The sequence below is a fragment of the Bos mutus genome, chromosome 15, assembly GCF_027580195.1.
Source record: "Bos mutus isolate GX-2022 chromosome 15, NWIPB_WYAK_1.1, whole genome shotgun sequence".
NCBI classification, from domain to species: domain Eukaryota; kingdom Metazoa; phylum Chordata; class Mammalia; order Artiodactyla; family Bovidae; genus Bos; species Bos mutus.
Window position 1 is genome coordinate 15,656,005 of NC_091631.1, and position 22,781 is coordinate 15,678,785.

At 43.8% G+C, this 22,781-nt stretch overlaps 1 protein-coding gene across 1 annotated transcript in view; it reads right to left on the reverse strand.

Moving 5' to 3' along the window:
* Window positions 1-22,781, reverse strand: part of LDLRAD3 (low density lipoprotein receptor class A domain containing 3) — a 276,165-nt gene that overhangs the window by 134,040 nt on the left and 119,344 nt on the right. The window contains exon 3 of the mRNA XM_070383545.1: window positions 12,997-13,122. Coding sequence (XP_070239646.1) covers window positions 12,997-13,122 — 126 coding nt within the window. The remainder of the gene's footprint in view (window positions 1-12,996; window positions 13,123-22,781) is intronic.

Sequence of the window (22,781 nt, forward strand, 5' to 3'; positions counted from 1 at the left end):
ATCTTGTCTTCCCAGCCCCCGTATCCCTGGGAACCAGGCAACTGGGGGAAACGGAGCTGCCCCGAGACTTCCTCTGTTCCAGGACCGAGGATGTCCGGCCCTAAGCCTCTCTGCCAATAATCCGACCCATTAACAAGCACTGCTTCCTTTGTGGCCTGCAAGATGCTGGCAGCCCTGACCTTCAAAGAAGAGGCGGCTTGTCTGCAGCCAGAGGCAAGTTCGTGCTGCCTTTCAGAGCAGCCCCTCTGCCCCCCGAGACACAGCAGGGCCACGTGCCGCGGCATTCCGAGGGCAAGGAGAAGGAGTCTGCAGGAAGGGAAAGGCTGCCACTCTGGTCAAGCAGGAGGAGGCAAAGGTTCCTCAATCCCATCTGCCTTTTCCCCAGCCTCTAAGGACGTGGAATCGACCCGCAATAAAGGAGATGCAGGAGACACGGGTTCGATCCCTGGGTGGGGAAATCCCCTGGAGGAGGAAATGGCAACCCCCTCCAGTATTCTTGCCTGGAGAATCCCATGGTCAGAGGAGTCTGGTGGACTATAGTTCATAGGGTCACAAAGAGCTGGACGCAACTCAAGCGACTGAGCACACAAGGACCTGGAGGACGTGAATTTTCAGAAGCCCTCTAGAGGCAGCACAGTGGCAGCGGCAGAGCCTAAGTCATTGCTAATCGCTGTTTACCTCCTCCTCCTTGCAGAGGCTTCCTGAGCCGGCTACCTCCTGTCCCACCCCCAGCCTGCCTCCCTCCAATTTCAATTTCACCGGTTCGGTCACCACGGATGGCTCCCCAGATCTTCCCTCCAGGGACAGTCCTCTTTCTCCTGACACTTCGTGGACACCTCTGCCTGACTGTCCCCTTCACCTCAAATTCTGCATGGCTAACACTGACATCCTTACCTCTCTCCCCACCCGCTCCCTTGCTCCTTGGGTCCACTTGTCTTAAAGCGACCACCAAGGGTGGGATGGGGTGGGAGGTGGCAGGAAAGTTCAAGAAGGAGGGGACATATGTGTACCTGTGGCTGACTCACGCTGACGTATGGCAGAAATCAACACAACATTGTAAAGCAATTGTCCTCCGATTAAAAATAAATTTTTTAAAAAAGGGACCAGGCTCCAGTCATGCTCGGCCTTCTCCCTCTCCTCACTCTGCACTCAGCTCAGAATCCACTGCTCCTCACTGGGAATAAAATACAATCTTAGATTGTTAACTTTTTTTCCTTATAGTTTTATTGAGATATGACTGATGTACAGCACTGTGTAAGTTTAATCACACAGCATAATGATTTGATTTACATACATCATGAAATGATGATCTCACTAAGGTTAGTGAACATCTATCATCTCAAATAAATACAAAATTAAAGAAATAAAAAAGTTTTTTTCTTGTGATGAGAACTTTCAGGATTTACTCCCTTCACAGCTTTATATATAACATACCACAGTGTTATTATATTTATCATGTTGTACATCACATCCCTAGAACTTATTAACCAGACTGTTAACTTTTCATGACCTGCCGCAGCCTACCCTTCCGAGCATACATTTTTCTGTAATGATTAATAGTGAGGGAATGAAATCCACCTGGGTTCAAATTTCAGCTCTACCACTCACGAGCTACATGACATTAGCTTTAGTTAAATTCTTTCAGCCTCAATTTCATCATGTGGACTTACCAGGTGGCTCAGTGGGTAAAGAGCCTGCCTGCCAATGCAGAAGATGTTAAAAGATGTGAGTTTGATCCCAAAGTCTGGAAGATCCCCTGGAGAAGGGAATAGCAACCCACTCCAGTATTCTTGCCTGGAGACTCTCCATGGACAGAGGAGCCTAGTGGGCTACAATCCATGGGGTCGTAAAGGGTCAGACACGACTGAAGGGGCTTAGCATGCATGCACAGTAGAAACAGGAAAAGTGCCTGTGTCTTAAGATTTTGTGAATATCAAGTGAGATAATACACCCAAATAACTGAGAATCGCATGTGACCCATAGCAGATGCTCAATAAATGCTTATAAAAGTAATTATCACTGGGGATACACATTATAGTATAGTGGTTAAGAGTTCAGACCCTGGATTTATAACCACCTGGGTTGATGTCACAATTTTGCCACTTACTGTGTGACTTTAGATAAGTTATTTAATCTTTCCGGGTCTCATTTTTTTATCTACCAAAAGAGAGTCATAGTATTGCCAACCTAAAGTGAGACCAAACAGGTAGAGCATATCACAGTGTGCCATATACTTAGGTGCTCAGTCGTTGTCAGCCAAGTGGCATCTTATGCCCTGCATGGTCTGCACACCTCTCTGCCTCTGCCTGGGCCTTCAGCCTAAAAGACTTCATGGAACTATATTGACAGCTTTTAAATGGTACCCATCCTCCTGGATCCACCTCTTTCAACAACCTGCTCTGGTAAGCCTAGAGGGAAGTAACCTCTCCTCTGATTAGCGATTCTCACAGTACTCCCAGCTGTCCACCCATAATGTAATTACTTGGGTAAGATGATTTTGGTCTCCCTGGCTTGCGCATCATCTCAACAAAGCCACTTCTACATCCCTCGCAGCATCGTGCATGGTGTCTGGCATAGAAATCTCGGAAAGAGAATGAATCTGAAAGAAGATAGCAACTGGGGTGAATCCACAATGTGCAACCTAAATGTGGTCTCTGGGTGTATATCTGCAACCACAGAAGAGGACCAAGATATGCCCATGTCAAGAATATATCCTGACTGCCTGTCTTTTTCTTTAACCCTGTGTTTGATTAGTTGCCTGATCCATTCATTCCACAGACATTTACTCACTATTTCCTGTAAATTAAGCCCTCTAATAGGCACTGGGGATGAAAGAAAACCCAGTCTGTTCTTAAAGAGCTTACACTCTACTGGGGAGACAGGCAGGTCAGTGGGTACCTAAGATAAAGCGGGAAGTGTAATTTATTCCACATGCGTTTACCACGTGTGGAGACTGAACCAGACCATACAGTTGGCATTAGGAGTACAGCTGTGAACCGCCAACCAACCAATGGCCATTATGGTGTAGTAGCAATGGCAGAAAATAAATGAAAAGTGGTGGTAAGTGCAGAGGAGAAAAGTGAAGCAGGGGAAGGAGACAGAGGGGGAGGCTGGGGAGGGGAGAAGTGATCTTTACAAGGTATTCAGGGCAGGCGTCTGATTCGGTGGCATTTGTTTGAAGAAGGCCCAAGATGGTGTGCCAACAGGCAAGGGAAAGACAAGCCCAGCCTCGGCAGACCAGCAACAGCTCCCTAAGGAAGCAGGTCATACAGGAGCCTTTAAGGGGACCATGCTGATGGAGCTTCGGAGCGCGCAGTGGAAGTACCCTTCTTCTCTGCTCACCCAGCCCCTTTGACTGATGCAGGCACAGCTTCTTGAGGCTTCACCCATGGATCTGCTAAGGGGTGAAGAGGAACTGTGGAATCTCATCCAGGTTGACATGAATAAAGCTACAGAAATACACAAGCACTGAGGGGCTCCATGAATACAAAACACAGATATACTGGCTGGTGATTCAGCTGTTTAGGGGGACCGTCAGGAATGATCAGCAGTGGCAGAAGCACAGCGGGTTTTCTGAGCACAACTATGCTGAACGCAGCAGCAGAAGATTCTGCTTGAGTGAATTTTCCACTGTGGTCATCCAGACTGGTCTGCCATCTCAGTTCCTGGCAGGAGTCCTCGAGCTCACCAAAAAGGGACTGGGGAGAGCTGTGCTGCCAGCCGGTCCAGGGCTTCACCTCCTGCCAAGGATGTCTGAGAACAAGGCAGGAGGAAGAGGCCAAACACAGTAAAAAGGAGGACGGAAGGCCGTGAAAGGGCAAAATCTCAGCACTGTGATCCTCTGGAAGGGATACTGGTCCTTGCTTATCCTCACTTCTGCCAAATGAACGCAAATGGTGGAAAAACACATCAGAGTAATAAAATTCTTTAAAAATATGACTGTCCGATTATTTGCTGAAGTTGAGACACCACCCAACAAAACCACTCCTTTATCCTTTATTTCTTTTTACCATTTTTGGAAAATTCCAGTTACATATGAAAACAGAGAGTGTACAGGGAACCCCTGTATTTCCACCACCCAGCTTTAATAATTACCAGTATGATCCAAAAATGGGCAGAAGGCCTATATATCAACATTTCTCCAAAGAAGACAAATGGGTGGCCAATAGGCACTGAAAAGATACTCAACATTACTAAAGATCAGATAAATGCAAATCAAAACTACAATGAGGTACCACCTCGCACCAGTCAGAATGGACATCACTAAAAAGTCTACAAATAACAAATGCTGGAGAGGGTGTGGAGAAAAGGGAACCCTCCTACATTGTTGGCGGGAATGTAAGTTGGTACAATCACTGCAGAAAACTGAGCAAATTGCTCAGAAAACTAAAAATAAAATGACAGTATGATTCAGCAGTCTCACTCCTAGGCAGACATCCAGACAAAACTACAATCCAAAAAGCTACATGCACCCTATGTTCACAGCGGCAGTATTCACGACAATCAAGACACGGAGACCACGTACGTGCCCACTGACAGAGGAATGGGCAGAGAAGATGCGGTGCACATACACAGTGGAATACTACTCAGCCATAAAAAGGACGGAACAATGCCATCTGCAGCAACATGGATGCAACTAGAGATCATCATACAGAGGGAGAGAAGGCCAAAAGGAGACAGGTAAATGTCATCTGATGCCTCTTACAGGCAGAATCTAGGATATGACACGGATGAACCTAAGAAACAGAAACACAATCAGGGACAAAAAAGCAGACTGATGGTCGCTGGAGTCAGGGCGGAGGGCGGGAAGCTGGAGGAGAGACGGAGCAGGAGATTGGGGTTAGCAGATGGGGACTCTCATGTATGGAATGAATAAGCCGGAAGGTCTTACTGTATAGTAGAGAGACCTATATTCAATATTATACAATAAACCATAAGGAAAAAGAATATTAAAAAAAAGTATATCTATATATAATGAATCACTTCTGCTATACAGCAGTAATTAACAAAACAATGTAAATCAACTATACTTCAATTTAAAAAAAAGAAAGAAGAAAATTTATTTTCCAGTGTCTAAGCAATAAACCCATAATTAAAATGAAAGAAAAATGTACCAATATGCTGACAATTCTGTTTCAGTCCCAGCTCGCCCATCATTACCTCCCCCACCCTCTCCCAGAGGAAAGACTTGAAACATATCCCAGACACCATGTAATTTTACTTTCATATGCTCTGGGATATAGTTATCAAAGATAAAGACTATTTTAAAAAGTAAGAATGTCACCCTCAAACTAAAAAAGTTAACAATAACTCCTTAATATCACTAGATACACAACCACAATTCGGGATTTCCCAACTATCTCAAGTTTTTTAAAACAGTGGTTTGTTTGAATCAGAGTTGAAACAAGATCCATATGTTACATTTGGTTGGTTTGTCTCTTCGTCTCTTTGAATCTGTAGGTTCCCCCTTCCTGTATTATTTTTTCTTAGAATTTATTTGTGGATGTAATTGAGTGATGGAGAATGTCCCACATTCCGAATCTGGCGATTTGTCTACCCATGGAGCCACTAATGTGTATGTTCCTCTGTCCCTGAATTTTTGTAAACTAGTGGTTAGTATTAAGAACTGCATGTTTGGGGACTTCCCTGGTGGTCAGTGGTTAAGACTCTTGCTTCCAATGCAGGGGCATAGGTTCAATCCCTGGTCAGGGAACTAGCACCTCGCATGCTGTACACATGACCAAAAAGAAAAAAATTAAAAAAAATAAAGAGAAAGAATTGCATGTTCGTGTTCCCCCTAAACTCATATGTGGAAACCCTAACCCCTAAATAGATGGAATTAGGAGATGGAGTCTTTGGGAGGTGCTGAGGGTTACATGAGGTCAGAGGGTGATGTTCTCATGATGGGATAAGCACCTTACAAGATGAGGAGGAAATTTCTTGCTCGGAGTGCACAGAAAGCCATGTGAGGTTACAGCCAGAAAGAGGGGCCACACCACCAACCCAGCCATGCTGGTACTCGGATCCTGGACTTCCAGATCCATGAGAAATAAGCTTTATCATGTATGCCACTCAGTGTATGGCATTCTATTATAGCAGCCTGAACTGACTGAGCCAGTTAGAGCCTCAATCAGATTCAGGTAGGATGCGTGGAGACAGAAACACCATAGAGTGGTGCTGGGTGTGCCTCTAGGGTCATCTCAGAAGGCCAGTGTCTGGTGGTCTCTTTTCTTGAATGCTAAGACTGTCTTCTGGGCGTTCCCACATCCAAATCAGGCAGAGCAACCACATGGCACCCTGGCTGTGCCACTGAATGCAGCTGAAGAAAACCTGGACAGAACACTTGCAGCAGCAACTTTTAGATTCTGAAAAGTAAACTGGAGCAGACCAATTTGGGGGAAGATCAAGATTTGAACTAGCACTGAAAGGGTGCCAAGTCTACTTTCTTTTACTCCTCTCAGACTCCCAAGAAATGGACAAATATCAGAGAGATCACAGAGAGTGAAGAACCTAGGAAAGCGACTCCATAACGTTTTTGAATTCCGAAGTGGATTCCCAAGCTGGACATGCATGGATCTTGTCCTAATTAGCACACCAGACTGTGATAACAGGCCACTGCCCAGCTTCCACACCACTGCCCAGCTCCCAGACTGAGCACTGGAAGGTGCAGACACAGGACAGGTCCAAGCAGCCACTGCAAAAACTGTCTGAGAACAACTGCAACCACAGCCCACAGAGGGCTGCCAGGAACTTGAGGCCTGACCAACAGGGTCATTTGTCCACTAAAACAAAAACATAAGCCTTCTCCATGGGGTCTAAACAAAACCCAAAGTGTCATACATAATGACCAAAATAGCCAGAATATAATCCAGTTTTTTACTTGGCATATGAAAAGACAGGAAAATCTCAACCCTCATGAGAAAAGATAATCAACAGACATTAACACCAAAATAAGGCAGATGTTAGAAATTTGTGACACAGACTTTAAAGCAGCTGTTATACAAATATTCTAACAAGTAATCATGAACACTTCGCAAAACAAATGGAAAATAAAAAGTCTCAGCAAAGAAACACAAGATATAAAGAAGAACCAAAAGAAAACTGTAGAACTGAGAAAATACAGTGACCAATGATGAAATGTAAGTTGGTACCGCCACTATTTCAAACTGCGGTGCTGGAGAAGGCTCTTAAGAATCCCTTGGACTGCAAGGAGATGAAACCAGTCAATCCTAAAGGAAATCAACCCTGAATATTCATTGGAAGGACTGATGATGAAGCTCCAATACATTGGCCACCAGATGCAAAGAGTGACTCATTGGAAAAGACTCTGATGCTGGGAAAGACTGAAGGCCAAACGAGAAGAGGGTGGCAGAGGATGAGATGGTTAGCTGGCATCACTGACTCAGTAGACATGAATTTGAGCAAACTCTGGGAGATAGTGGAGGACTGAGGAGCCTGGTGTGCTTAGCGACTTAGCGACTGAACAACCATCACTATGGAGGTTCCTCATAAAACTAAAAATAGAATTACCACGTGTGTGCTGTCTTTCAGTCATGTCCAACTCCTTCTGACCCCACAGACTGTAGCCCTCTAGGCTCTTCTATCCATGGAATTCTCCAGGCAAGAATTGGGAGTGGGTTGCCAGGCTCTCCTCCAGGGGATCTTCCTGACCTAGGAATTGAACCTGGGTCTCCCACCCTGCAAACAGATTCTGTACCACGGAGCCACCAGGGAAGCCCAGAATTACCGTACAATCCATCAGTCCCACTCCTGGGCACATATCCAGTATAAATCAAAAATATACATGCACCCTATGTTCACAGCAGCACGATTTGCAACAGCCAGGACATGGAAACCACCTAAATGTCCACCAACAGAGGAATGGGTGGAGGAGATGTGGTGCACGCATACAATGGAGTATTGTTCAGCCATAAAAAGGATAGAATAATGCCATCTGCAGCAACATGGACGGACCTGGAAATTATCATACTAAGTGAAGTAAATCAGAAAGATACCACAAGGTATCTCTTACATGTGGAATTTCAAATAGGCCACAAATGAACCTATCTATGAAACAAAAACAGGCTCACAGGCCTAGAGAACAACGGGAGGGTTGGGGGAAGGATGGAGTGGGAGGTTGGGATTAGCAGATGTAAGCTATTATGTGGCGTATGGATAAACAACAACATCCTATTTGTATAGTACAGGGAACTATATTCAGTATCCTATGATAAACCATGATGGAAACATTTATTGTAAAAAAGAATGTACTAATATATATGTATAACTGAATCACTTTGCTATACAGCAGGTATTAACATAACATTGTAAATAAACTACATTTCAATTAAAAAAGACAAAAAAATACAGTAACCGAAATTAAAAAAGTACCCTGTTGTAGGGGCTTTAAAGCAGACTGGGGATGACAGAGAAAAAAGGAAAGCTGACAAACTTTAGCTGAAGAGTAGAGTAGTAGAATCTATCCAATCTGGACAATGAAAAGAAAAACGATTGATTAAAAAATGAACAGAGCTTCAGGGACCTAAAATTGTTAGCAGAATCCCATTAAAAAAAAAAAGAAAGAGGGCTACAAATCAACTACAATTCAATTAAAGAGAGAGAAAGAATAGCTTAAAATGTACTAAGTATGGCAATAGACAAGATCCTACAGATTCAGAGAGACCCCTAACAGGATAAACTCAAAGAAATCCACATACCAAGATATATCATCATCTAACTGATGAAAACTAAAGACCAAAAAAATCTTCAAAGCAGCTAGAAGGAAACAGTCTGTTCTCTAGAGGAAAACAATTTAAAATAACTGCAACTTTCTCACGGGAAATGAGAGAAGTCAGAGGAAGTGGCACAACATTTTAAAAGGGCTGTAGAGGAAGGAACTGTCACCCCAGAATTCTCTATGCAGTAAAAAATATCCTTCAGGAAAGCAGGTAAAATAAAGACATTCGCAGATGAAGGAAAACTAAAAGCATTTGTTGCCAGCAATACTGCCTTAAAAGAATTGCTAAAGGAAGTTCTTCAGACAGAAGGAAAATGATATGAGAAAAAAACTTGGAACAACATGAATCAAGGAAGAGCAGTCAAAATGGTAAATATCTGGATAAATATTTATAATAGATGAGTCCTCTCCTCTGGAGTTCTTTAAAATATGCTGGAAAAGTTAAAGCAAGAATTATAACACTGTCTTTTGGGTTTAAGTATGCTGATGGACTATCTATACAACTATAATATAAAGAGATCCAGAGAGTGATAAGGTTTCTACGCTCCTTATCACTCTATGGTTGATTCAAAGCCGTCTGTGAGAAGATTGACAGCTGGTTTCAGAACTTTTCTGCCGGATCCAATCCATTATGAAGCTCCCTATCAATTTTTCATCTAATGGTTTTAGTAGCCACTGAAGATCCATTTCTTCATTAAGGGTTATAAAACAGACATACTCTAATTCTCTCATTCTTCTATTAGCTGATATTCTTCAATTAAAAAAAGAACTTTCCTAAGTCAGCTATTTAATTACTCAGAAACACAATCCATGTACGAAAAGGGAGGATAAAGGCTTGACTCTTTCATGTACCAGTTTTCCAGTAGTGAACTAGAACCACTCTTCTCAAATGACAGATGATGGACATAATTTACTCATTTAGACTATTGAAGACCAATATCCAAACATTTAAATGATACAGGTCTTTAATTACTGCAGAGAGTACACAGGATGGCGCAACCATTTAGAATGTACATACCATAATGCACTACACCTGCTTTAATTGCCATTGGATTACTCTCCAGAATGTATGTATACACAACAGGATATAAAAAGAACCCCCCCCACCTCCTTAGATGATAAGATTCCTGTGGATGCTAGGAAATTGAGACCAGGCAGATACTCACAAAAGGACACAGTAAAACATGGGCACAGCTTGTTTTATTGAGCTTCACTTTATTACACTTTGAAGATATTGCATTTTTTTTTTTAAACAAACTGAAGATGTGTGGTAACCCTGCACTGAGCACGTCTGTGGCCACCATCTTTGCAACAGCATTTGCTCACTCTGCGTTTCTGTGTCACATTTTGGTAACTTAAACTTTTCTTTTATTATATTTGTTATTGGTGATCGGTGATTGGTGATCTTTGATGTTACTATTAAAATTTTTTTGTTCTGTGTTTTTAAATTAAGGTAGGTATATTGCTTTTTCTTCCCAGACAGAATGCAAATGCACACTTCAGAGGCTACGCATAGAGTAGTCATAACTTTTATATGCACTGGGAAACCAAAAAATTCGTGTGACTCACTTTATTACAACATTTGCTTTATTGCTGTGGTCTGGAATCAAGCCCACTGTATCTCGGAGGTATGTGTGTATAAAAGAACTATGCCTTTAGCCATTCAAAACCAAAGGCAAAATCCTAATAGACATGCTCTTCCCCTTAATCACTCAGTTTTGCTTTAAGCCACTTTGCATTTTTAAAGTCAATTACTCTGGCTACCCACCACACTCAGCACTTTTCAGATATCATCTCATCTAATCCTCACAACAAACCTGGAAAAAGGCTGTCAGTATCCCCATTTTAGAGAAAAGCCACTGTGCAAGCAGATTATGTAAGATGCCTGACTCATGCTTCCCCAGGGCAGAACACAAATCTGAGGCCAGACCCCAGCTCCAAAGTCATTTTGCTCAGCCAGGCCCCTGACCCTGTTAATGACACGCACCCTCCTGGCTAAGGTGGGTTTCAGCCACTTCACTACCATTCGACAATCTAGCAGCTCTGCTGCAGCTCTGCCACTTGAGACTCAGAAGATGAAATAAGGCCACAGAAGGCACATGGGAGAGTTATAAACTCTGTGGCCCTCTTGGGAGGGTACAGCAATGATTGTTCCCCAGAAAGACATAAAGAACACAGGAGACAGTCACTCTCCTCTTTGAAGACTTAAAATAGAAGCAACAGGGTAAGAGAAAATCAGTTTATCAAAACAATCACTAAAGTCATTAAAACTTTTGTTTTTAAAAAAATTAATAACATGAGAAAATGGTCACAATAAAGAGGACATCTCAATTAAGCATATTAGAGAAGACAGATAGATAGAAACATAGATGGAGTGGGGGACGAGTATCACAAAATAGCCCACATATTAACAGGGTTTTTTCCTAGGCAGTTTTGCTTTCTTCTTTATACTTTTCTATATTTTGCAACTTTTTTTTGCTGACAGAATGAGACTGTATTGGGAAGGAGTGCCTGGGTGGAGAGCAGGAGGGTGAGGGAACCCAGTATATTCTGCAACTTTTGCAATAATTGGAAGCAAAAAAAGGTTATTAAAATATTTAAGTGCAGAAAGTAAACATGTGGACCCGTCCACAGCCAACTACTACCTAAATATTTCAGGGGAAAGGTAAGAGAATAAATTGAGCTGTGACCAGAGGAACCAGCAGCAGGAACAAAGCAAACTGCTGTCTGAAAGGCGGGGAAGGTACACTTGACACTCACTGAAGCTGCTGAGTGTGAATCTGGACATAGAGGCGCTGACCAGGAAGGGACTGCATGTACGCAGACCAACGAGCAGTGAGTTGAGCTCCAACATCAAGACTGCCAAGAGGCAGGCAGGGTAGAGAGAACAAGAGGAAGTATGCGTGTGTGTCTGTCTCCTGATGCCATGGAATATTAGACAGCAGGTAAAAAGAATCGGGGGTGGTCACAAGTCAAGGAAAACGCTAGCTTTCTACTGTTTGGATATTTTTCCGAGAGCATATTCTTTTTCTAAATTGAGGTATAGTTGATTTACAATGTTGTATTAGTTTCTGGTGTACAGCAAAGTGATTCACACATACATATATACATACACATATGTTCTTTTTCATATTCTTTTCCATTATGGTTTATTACAAAATATTGGATATAGTTCCCTTTGCTATACAGTAAGATCTTGTTATTTATCTGTTTTATATAGAGTAGTTTGTATCTGCTAATCCCAAACTCCTAATTTATCCCTCTCCCACCCTCTTTCCCCTTTGGTAACCATGTCTGTTTTCTGTGAGTGTTTTGTAAACAAATCCATTTGTGTCATATCTTAGATGCCACATATAGCTGACCCTGCATGGTATTTGTCTTTCTCTTTCTGACTGATTTCACTTAGTATGATAATCTCTCATATGATATCACTCATACGATAATATGAGTCCACCCACATTTGCTACAGATGACATTATTTCATGCTTTTCTATTGCAGGGTAATGTTCCATTGTGTAGATATACCACATCTTCTTTATCCGTTCATCTTTGGGTGGACATGTAACTGCTTCCCTGTTGTGACTGCTGCTATGAACACTGAGATGCATGTATCTTTTCAAATTAGAGTATTCTCCAGATATATGCCTAGGAGCGGGACTGCTGGATCATACAGCAACTTGCAAAAGCATATTCTTACAGTGGAGAAGGAAATGGCAACACACTCCAGTATTCTTGCCTGGAGAATCCCATGGACAGAGGAGCCTGGTGGGCTACAGTCCATGGGGTCACAAGAGTCAGACACGACTTAACAACTAAAGGAGAAGAGATTCTTATAGTGTGTATATTATTAATATACACACATCTTTTTTTAAAAAAGAATTCAAAGTGAGAAGGAAAGCAAGCACCTAAACATGGGTGATGAGTGGGAGAGTCAATCAGATGAGGGTCTGAATGGGCCTAGAATTGGCTCTGCTCCTGATAAGCTGTGTGACTCCGGATGTATCCACTGACCCCTCTGTGCTTCACATTCTTATCTGTGGATGGTGATCACATGCTCACGTTCTCAGAGCAATCGTCAGAACTGAAAACAAGCTATGCTCCAGGTCCAGTGCACGTAGCAGAGACCCTGATAAATGGTAGCTGGGCCTCTGCACATACACACAAGGAAGAATGGTAACGAGTTGATTCCAGGTAACAACAGAAAAGGCCCTAGGCTGTGGTATAAGAAGTCGCCAGGATGCAGGGCCCCCAGCACTTACTGCAGTTCTCTTCGTCGCTGCCGTCTGGACAGTCCTCAAACCCGTTACACCGGAAGCGGCCGATGATGCAGTGGACGCCGCTGGCACATGGGAAGAAGGTTGGGCCGCATTTCGACTTAGCCTTGGCTGCAGGAGGACAAACAAGATAAACAAGAGAGATGTCAGAAGGATAAGTTTTCTGAGCACTGCGTACCCAAGCCACTAACTTGGAGGGTGCAACAGGGTCTGTTCACATCTACCTTGAAATCCCCAGAGTTTCTTACCACCAGCAGCCACTTCCAAAACCCAGCCAGAATGGAAACCCCCATGCATCATCCTCCAGGAAGGGGGTGACTCATCCACTGCTGCCAAAGTCCCAAGGAGCCCAGACACAGCCCCTGACCCAGGGAGGCGCAATCAAAATGTGCCGAATGAAGGAATGAACAGGTGAGTAGGTGGATGATGGCTGGAGCTTGCTCTAAGGTGCTAAAGAACCACTCGGAATTCATACCCTGAAATCTCAAAGTAATCGTCTACACTTGCTGAGTGTTTACTAACCAGCCAATGTGCCCAGTGCTTTACATCATCTCATTTAATCCACCCAGCAACCACCCTATAGGCTGGTGAGCACAAAAGTGTAATTAACCTAAGAGTCCCGAGGCTACCACCCTGAGAAAGGTTTGCTTGCAAAGTCGGCCCTTGCTTGGCTCGCATCTGGGAACTTGCATTTCGGGAAGGTTTGCATCATTTTCTCCTGAGCGTGACTCACTGTTCATGCAAACCATTCATGCAAACAGTGCATTTATGCTGAACCCCTGTCTTTCTTCTGGGAGTCTGGGACTTTGATACATGTTGGCAGAGGGTGCCTGCATGAGCAGACCCCAGTAAAAACCCTGGGCACTGAGTCTCTAATGAGCTTCCTGGGGAGAAAACATGTCATATACCATGTCAAACTTGGTGCTGGAGGGATTCAGTGCCTCCTATGTGACTGCCTTGGGAAGGGACTCTGAGAGCCTGGACTTGGTGTCCTCTGACTTCACTCCTTCACCTGTTCCCTTTGTTGGCTTTGCTTTGTCTCCTTTTGCTGTAATAAATCATAGCTGTGAGTATGACTGTGTGCTGAGTTCTCTGATTCCTTCTAGCAAATCATAGAAACTGAACGTGGTCATGGAAGCCCCTAAGATAGGTCGTATCATGTCACAGAAATGCTCTGAAGAGGTGAAGTGACTTGCCCAGGGTTACAAGGCTTGAAAATCTGATGCTGGTGTGAGGCCCCTGGCACTCAGAACCCAGAAGCCATGCTCTCAACCAACTCCGCTGCACTGCCCCTCTGCCAGAGGCTGTCACTTCTCACAACAGAAGCCAGACTCCTGCCCAAAGAAATCCTTCTTCCACTCCGGCTGTACAAACAGTTTTAACAGAAACTGCTGTAACTCAGGCTTGATGGAGTGTCCTGCTAGCCAAACAGCCCTGTGGGGCAATGCGCTTTCCCATTCACAGGGCTGGCTGCTGTGGCTTGTGATTACAAGGTGAGATGGGATGTATTACTGCATCCTGGGTAGCGGGCCCCACCTAGCATCCCTCTTGTCTCCTGTCTAGAGGCAGGACCCATGGTCCTCAGGAAGGAAGGGCCATTTCTTTGGAATAAACAAGCAGTAAATTACCTTCATGTTCCTGCCATCAGTAACATGTCAATTTTGGCAGCAGCTGATACATGATCAACAGGGTTTTAAGGCCTGGGATATATCTAGGACTTAAAAACCCACATGGCTTTGTTTTAGCCTTAAAATATTTTAGAATGGTGAGAGTGTGCTCTTCACAAAGCATGAACTTAGGAGAGTGTCCTGAGTTCAAATTGTGGTTCTATTCTTCATAACCTGGGCAAGCTTCTAAAAATTACTGAGCTTAGTTTCCTCATCAGTATGTAAATCTCACTGGGCTCTAGGAAGGACTCAGTGCAATAGTCTATATAAAATGCTTAGCCCAGAGCATGCCATAGAGTAGCTGCTCATTTAATGGTAGAGCTTATGCTATTTATTATCAGCATATTATATTATTATCATCACTAGGCTTACGGGATTTTAAAATTAATCCTTGGGTTGTTAAATTTCTTTTTCTGATAATCAAAGTTTAAGGAGTTCATATCTATGAATTGATATGAAGTGATCTCCAGGATATACTGTTAAGTGAATAAAGCAAAGTGCAAAATAGTATCTCTAGCACTTTATCCACTCCATATAGCAAAAGAAGGGGATCTAAGAAAACATTCAAGTATTGGCTTATCTGTGCAAAAGAAGTATAGGAAGGATGAATCAGAGACTAAAGAGACTGGATCCCTACAGCAGGTAGGTGGTAAAGGGCTGGAAAGGATGGGGAAATGGAAATGGAATGAGGTAGCCAGAATGAGAAGGCGACACTTCTCTGGGTCTATTTGCATAGCTCTGACTCTTAGAACCATGATAATATTCTATGTACTCAAAAAGTAAACAATTGAAATTGATACGTGTGCTGGGGGAGGAGGAATCAAAATGAAACATAAATAGCAACAACTGAACATAACTATATTATAGATGAATAAGCAACAGACTGAAGGAGATAAGGGAAGAAAAGAACTAGCCTAAGAAAACATTCGGAGAAGGCAATGGCACCCCACTCCAGTACTCTTGCCTGGAAAATCCCACGGACGGAGGAGCCTGGTAGGCTGCAGTCCATGGGGTCGCTAAGAGTCGGGCACGACAGAGCGACTTCACTTTCACTTTTCACTTTCATGCATTGGAGAAGGAAATGGCAACCCACTCCAGTGTTCTTGTCTAGAGAATCCCAGAGCCTGGTGGGCTGCCGTCTATGAGGTCGCACAGAGTCAGACATGACTGAAGCGACTTAGCAGCAGCAAGAAAACATTATTTTGCCTGGATTCTATAAGGCTAAAGAAAAAAAGAATTGTTCACAAATACTCTAGTTATATTTGTTTCTCATAGGGGTATGAATCAGCAATTCTGCAACAGCCTTTTGTGTGTACTAGCGTTGAACAAATAGGTAAGTATATTACAGATAACAAGAGCAAGGTTTCTTACTGTCAGAGGAGGAAATTACAAATAAAGCAAGTGAGAAGACTGAAACAAACCCTGAGGCTTTGGACTGGAACTGAAGGCATCACTATGAACTCAAGGTTTGTAAAGGTAGACAGGTAGAAAGATACATGTGTGTGTTAATGTACATACATATATTTCCTAGCTCCATCTGCTAAGAAAGACTAGAAGTAGTACAACCCCTATAGCCATAAGCAAAGGCAGCACCTAGATCTTGGTTTCTAAATACCCGTTATCCAATAATGAGAACCAGGGCTCCTTGAAGAAGTGGTTCATTTCGGGGGGTGGGGGAAACAAGATAAACCTGGAAAGAAAGTAAGTAAGTGTTCAAAATACAATGGAGGCATGTCAAAAGGTCACAGGAGTGAATGGCCAAAGTTAGAACAACTTGAGCAACAAAACTAACAGCAGTAGTATTGGATTGCAACCCCAAAATCTGTTGAACCCATAACTACTGAATAAATGTATCAATGAGGGAGAAGAATTCCAGTAAACATAGAAGAGATGTGGGAAATAGAAAGTGACCAGTAAGCAGACACCACAGCAATAACTGTCAGAGCTGAGGCCCAGCAACAGACGCTCAAATCAGAGGCTCAGGCAGCCTTGCTCCCATCGCCTTCTCAGCAGGCAGGGAAGAAAGGCTGCCCATGGGCTTTGACATCTCACCTCAGAGCCTGTCTATAAACTCGACACATCACTCCCCTATTCAAAACGTCCATGCCCTCCCAACACTTTAGGAATGCCTACAGCTCCCATCACAGCATCAGGCGGCTCCAAGGAACCCCTCCGATCTGATGCCGAACGTTCGTGCTCCAGCGATGCTGGCCTCCCAGCACCTGTCTGAGGCCCCGTGCAGCCTGCGGCACCCTCTGCTTGGAATGCCTTTCTCTTAAGGGCCAGCAAGCCTCACTCCACTTTACTAAAGCCTCCTTAACCAGTTTCTACAGTGGAAACCTCGATCCCCAGCCTCAGGCATGTTAGCCCTCACTCTGCTTTCTTTTCCTGCGCAGGAGGAACGTCACTGGCTTTGTGCTGGGCTGTTTGATGCACATATACACACACTTGGACACTTTAACTCATCACCTTTTTTTAACTGAATTTCTCTATTGTTTTTCTTGTTATTACTTTTAAAAATATTTATTTTGCTTATTATTTATTTGGCTGTGCTGGGTCTTAGCTGCGGCCCTAGAGATCTTCAGTCCTCGTTGCGGCATGTGAGATCTTTAGTTGCAGCATGTGGGATCTAGTTCCCTAACCAGGGATCAAACCTGAGCCCCCTACATCGGGAGCTTGGAGTCTTAGACCCTGGACCATCAGGGAAGGCCCTCATTCACCACTCTTCAAGGAGTGTGAATGTACAGTGGCTATCATAGGCACCTAATCAATACTCACTGAATATACTAATGATCCTAGAAAAGGAGAGACTGGGCTGGGTAATCACAGCTAGCATTGAGTGAATGCTTAGTTTGGGCTGAGCACTGTGCTCTATGCTTTACAGCGACCGTCCCATTTACTTCTCACAAAACCCATTTTACAGATAAGAAAATTGAGGTCCAGAAATGAAGGTTCCTGACGCTGCTGATCAACAGAGTCAAGGCTCAAACTTTAATTATTGATTCATGTATGAATGTGAGAGTTGGACCATAAAGAAAGCTGAGCGCTGAAGAATTGGTGCTTTTGAACTGTGGTGTTGAAGAGGACTCTTTGAGATTCTGTTGGACTGCAAGGAGATCAAACCAGTCAATGCTAAAGGAAATCAACCCTGAATATTCACTGAAAGGACTGATGCTGAAGCTGAAACTCCAATACTTTGGCCCTCTGATGAGAAGAACCGACTCACTGGAAAACATGATGCTGGGAAAGACTGAAGGCAGGAGGAGAAGGGGACAACAGAGGATGAGATGACTGGATGGCATCACTGACTCGATGGACATGAGCTTGAGCAAGCTCCAGGTGTTGGTGATGGACAGGGACCTAGGGTGCTGTAGTCCATGTGATCACAAAGAGTCATATACTAATGAGCAACTGAACTGAACTGACATCTATTATCCTGCCTCCTTAGATACTTTTAAGGCTCAAGCCAGCTCCAAATGACTAGACAAAGAAAGAGAATGAAAACAACTGTACGTGAATTAGGTACCATTCAATTAACCAGCTCTTTGGCCGTGGCCCTGCACCATCTTCAGGAATCTCTACTGAGACTCCTTGGCTTGTCAGTGATGCTCAGCTACCTTCTCTGTCAGGGAGCAAGTCCTGTTATGATTTATATTTGCACCGGCAGATGCTTGCTCAGGCAACCGCAGCACGGATCACCGGCAGCCTGCCGAGCGTCTGGCAGAGGCTCAGAGAGAAGCCCGAAGCTGACAACAGCTCCCTGCTTGCATGGCCCCGGGGGGGGCGGCGCTCAGAGGAGTCCTGGACAAAGTCTGATCGTCCCCAGCTCACCCCCATTTCCATGAAGGGAAGATTTCAGCAAGACACTCAGCAGACCCTGGCGGAAGCCAGAAGACTCTCTGTGCCTAAAACCGCCTGACAGAGGCCGGCCGGGTGACTCCATCCCACTGAACACTTGAATCCGCCGCGCTTCAGGGGCCTGCGCCATGAACTCTCCAAAGCAGCAGCTTTCACCAGCAGCAAGACAGGGCTGGGGGCTCCCTAGGGGGCTGGGTTATTTCCTGATCTGAGCCCTCCCCTTCCTTTTAGAGCCTGACTGTCACAGCTCTGGACTTCACGGATCAGTAAAATAGAACATTTTAACAAAAAAAAACTAGGTGGAAGTGGATGAAGGAATAACAAAATTGTCAACTTTTTTTTAACCAGAAAGGACATAAACAAATCTGCAATAACCTCTACTCACCATCGCCCTAAAGGAAAAGCTACATTAGCATCCAAAATGCAAGAAGGCCATAGCACTTGGACCAGTATTTGGAGCTCATGTCAGAACGAGAGAGGGGAACCAAGAGACACCCCGGTGTCATCAGGTTGTGACCCTCTCAGAGCAAAGACTCCCATCTTCCTATGGGTAACATCTGGGGCCCAGCAAAGAGTCACAGAGCTTCACTGGTCAGGGAACTGGATCCCACGTGCGGAAACTCAGAGTCTGCACGATGCAGCTGAAGATCCTGTGCTGCAGCAGGACCTGGTACACCCAAGTAAATAAATAATTCTTTTTAAAAAAGCTGTGAGCTCATATTCAAACAGCAGTCATTTTCACCAAAAAAAAACCCCAAAACCAAGCTCATTAAGAATTCTTAAACTCTTAACCAGGTCTATCCATTTTTTAAGGATTTACACTTTACCTGAGCATAATACAAAACAGAGTTCAAGGGGCCAACATTTTTTTTACTGCTCTCTCTTAGTGAAAAAGTTGGCTTAAAGCTCAAGATTCAGAAAACTAAGATCATGGCATCTGGTCCCATCACTTCATGGCAAATAGGTGGGGAAACAGTGGAAACAGTGTCAGACTTTATTTTGGGGGGCTCTAAAATCACGGCAGATGGTGATTGCAGCCATGAAATTAAAAGACGCTTACTCCTTGGAAGGAAAGTTATGACCAACCTAAATGGCATATTAAAAAGCAGAGACATTACTTTGCCAAGAAAGGTCCGTCTAGTCAAGGCTATGGTTTTTCCAGTAGTTCATGTATGGATGTGAGAGTTGGACTGTGAAGAAAGCTGAGCACTGAAGAATTGATGCTTTTGAACTGTGGTGTTGGAGAAGACTCTTGAGAGTCCCTTGGACTGCAAGGAGATCCAACCAGTCCGTTCTAAAGGAGATCAGTCCTGGGTGTTCTTTGGAAGGAACGATGCTAAAGCTGAAACTCCAGTACTTTGGGTCGCCTCATGCGAAGAGTTGACTCGTTTGAAAAGACCCTGATGCTGGGAGGGATTGGGGGCAGGAGGAGAAGGGGACAACAGAGGATGAGATGGCTGGATGGCATCACTGACTCGATGGATGCGAGTTTGAGTGAACTCCGGGAGTTGGCGTTGGACAGGGAGGCCTGGCGTGCTGCAGTTCATGGGGTCACAAAGAGTCAGACACGACTGAGCGACTGGACTGAACTGAACTGAACTTGGCAAAGAACAAAATGTTTCTGAGCATCCTACTATCTGTCAGGCCCTGAGTCAGTTGTGTGGAGATTCAACAGAGCTCTCTAACTGATGGGATTAGCAGGCTGGTCAATGAGCCTCTGCATGCAGTGCCGTGAGTGCTCTGATGGGGGAGCTAGAGGACACCTAATCTCAAATTGGGGAACAAGCTGATGTCAGAAAAGCCTTCTCAAAGGACAGTCAGCCTCAGCGGAGACACACAGCCCAGGCGCAAACCGATGTGAGGCTCAGGCAGTTAAGGTCTTAGTTATGCATTCCAGTAATAGTAATTCACCAACTATGTCATTCCTCAAAGAACGAGGCTACACAGGTGATAGCTATGCCATGGATGAGCCTTCAGTGTTGGGGGACTGTGGAGAGAAGGCTGTTCCAAGTGGAGGGAAACGCATATGCAAAGGGCGGGAGTCAGGAACAGTGTTGTTAATTACTCGCTGAGTCGTGTCCAACTCTTGTGACCCCATGAACTGTAGCCGCCAGGCTCCTCTGTCCATGGGATTCCCCAGGCAAGAATACTGGAGTGGGTTGCCATTCCCTTCTCCAGGGGATTCTCCTGACCCAGGGATCGAACCCAAGTCTTCTTCAATGGCAGGCAGATTTTTTACCACTGAGGCACCTGGGAAGCTCAAGAACAGTGTAGGAACAGAAGAAATGAAAGGTGGTCAAAATGAACTCGCTTCTCACATCAGTAAAAGTACCCAGTACTGTTTCTTTAATTTAAAAAATTTTAAACCCTATTTCTCATAAGGAATGTGCTATGAGATAGGTGCCATTCCACTCACATGAAAGGTGTGGGAATTATAAATCCTACAGTAAAGTATAAATTAGAAAAGAAATCAAATTATAAAATTCACACAGTTTGAGTCATTACACACACTCCATAGCCCCCAAAGTAAATACCCACATGTGTCCACCACTAGCTAAAAACTTTACAGAAAGTAATGGGTCTGCAGTTGTTGCTATATTCAGTCCCCTGGTTCATTCTATAAAAAGTCAAACTGTTCCTTTTAAAAGTCAAAAATGACTTCGTGGCCGGGGGGTGAGAAAGCAAAAACAGCCTCATAAAAATAACAGACTTTTAAAAAGCAATATATTGTTGGATTCTCTAAGAAGTCTGGGAGGGAGAGAAACAGGCCTTTTATTGTAGTCCAAATGCACATGACCAGCAGCCCAGCAAGCCAAACCCAGGCCTGGGAATCCAAACCTCTGCAGATTCATTATTGCTCGAGCAAAATGCCCTTTGCTTGTTCCAGCAGTTCAGCTCCACATGACTACTTGGGTGGACTCCACTGTTTTATTGATCAGATATCGCAATGTGTTATTTCTTAAAATGCCATCTTGGCTGTTTCAGAGATACACACTAGGAAGCGGAGAGAGCAAAAGACCACACGCTAACTGGACCACGAATATAGAAAGAGGGCATGTAGTTGAAATAGCTTTGCAAGAAAATTCAAATAGAAAATTCTTTCTAAACGTCTCTTTTTTTATTGGAGTGTAATTGCTTTACAATGCTGTATTAGTTTCTGCTGTACAACAAAGTGAATCAGCTATATGTATACATATACCCCCTCTCTACTGAGTCTTCCCCTCCCCCTCCCCACCCCTCTAGGTCATCACAGAGCACCAAGCTGAGCTCCCTGTGCTATATAGCTATTTCCCAATGTCTGTCTATTTTACACGTGGTAGTATAGAGATAAACATTTCCTCTTTTATAATAAGAATAGGAGGTATATAACCTTGGGGATATCCGGCTATGACCTAAATCAAATCCCTTATGATTACACAGTGGAAGTGACAAATAGATTCAAGGGATTAGATCTGATAGACAGAGTGGCTAAAGAACTATGGACAGAGGTTCGTAACATTGCACAGCAGGTAGTGATCAAAACCATTCCCAAGAAAAAGAAATGCAAAAAGGTTATCTGAGGAGGCCTTACAAATAGCTGAGAAAACAAGAGAAGCAAAAGGCAAAGGAGAAAAGGAAAGATATGCCCATCTTTCCAAAGAATAGCAAGGAGAGAAAAGAAAGCCTTCCTCAGTCAACAATGCAAAGAAATAAGGGAAAACAACAGAATGGGAAATACTAGAGATCTCTTCAAGAAAATTAGCAATACCAAGGGAACATTTCATGCAAAGATGGGCACAATAAAGGACAGAAACAGTATAGCCCTAACAGAAGCAGAAGATATTAAGAAGAGGTGGCAAGAATACACAGAACTATATAAAATGATCTTAATGACCCAGGTAACCACAATGGTGTTATCACTCACCTAGAGCCAGACATCCTGGAGTGTGAAGTCAAGTGGGCCTTAGGAAGCATCACTACCAACAAAGCTAATGGAGGTGATGGAATTCCAGCTGAGCTATTTCAAATCCTAAAAGATGATGCTGTGAGAGGGCTGCACTCAATATGCCAGCAAATTTGGAAAATTCAGCAGTGGCCACTGGACTGGAAAAGGTCAGCGTCATTCCAGTCTCAAAGAAGGGTAATGCCAAAGAATGTTCAAACTACCGCACAATTGCTCTCATTTCACATGCTAGCAAAATAATGCTCAAAATTCTCCAAGCTAGGCTTCAAGAGTACATGAACTGAGAACTCCCAGATCTTCAA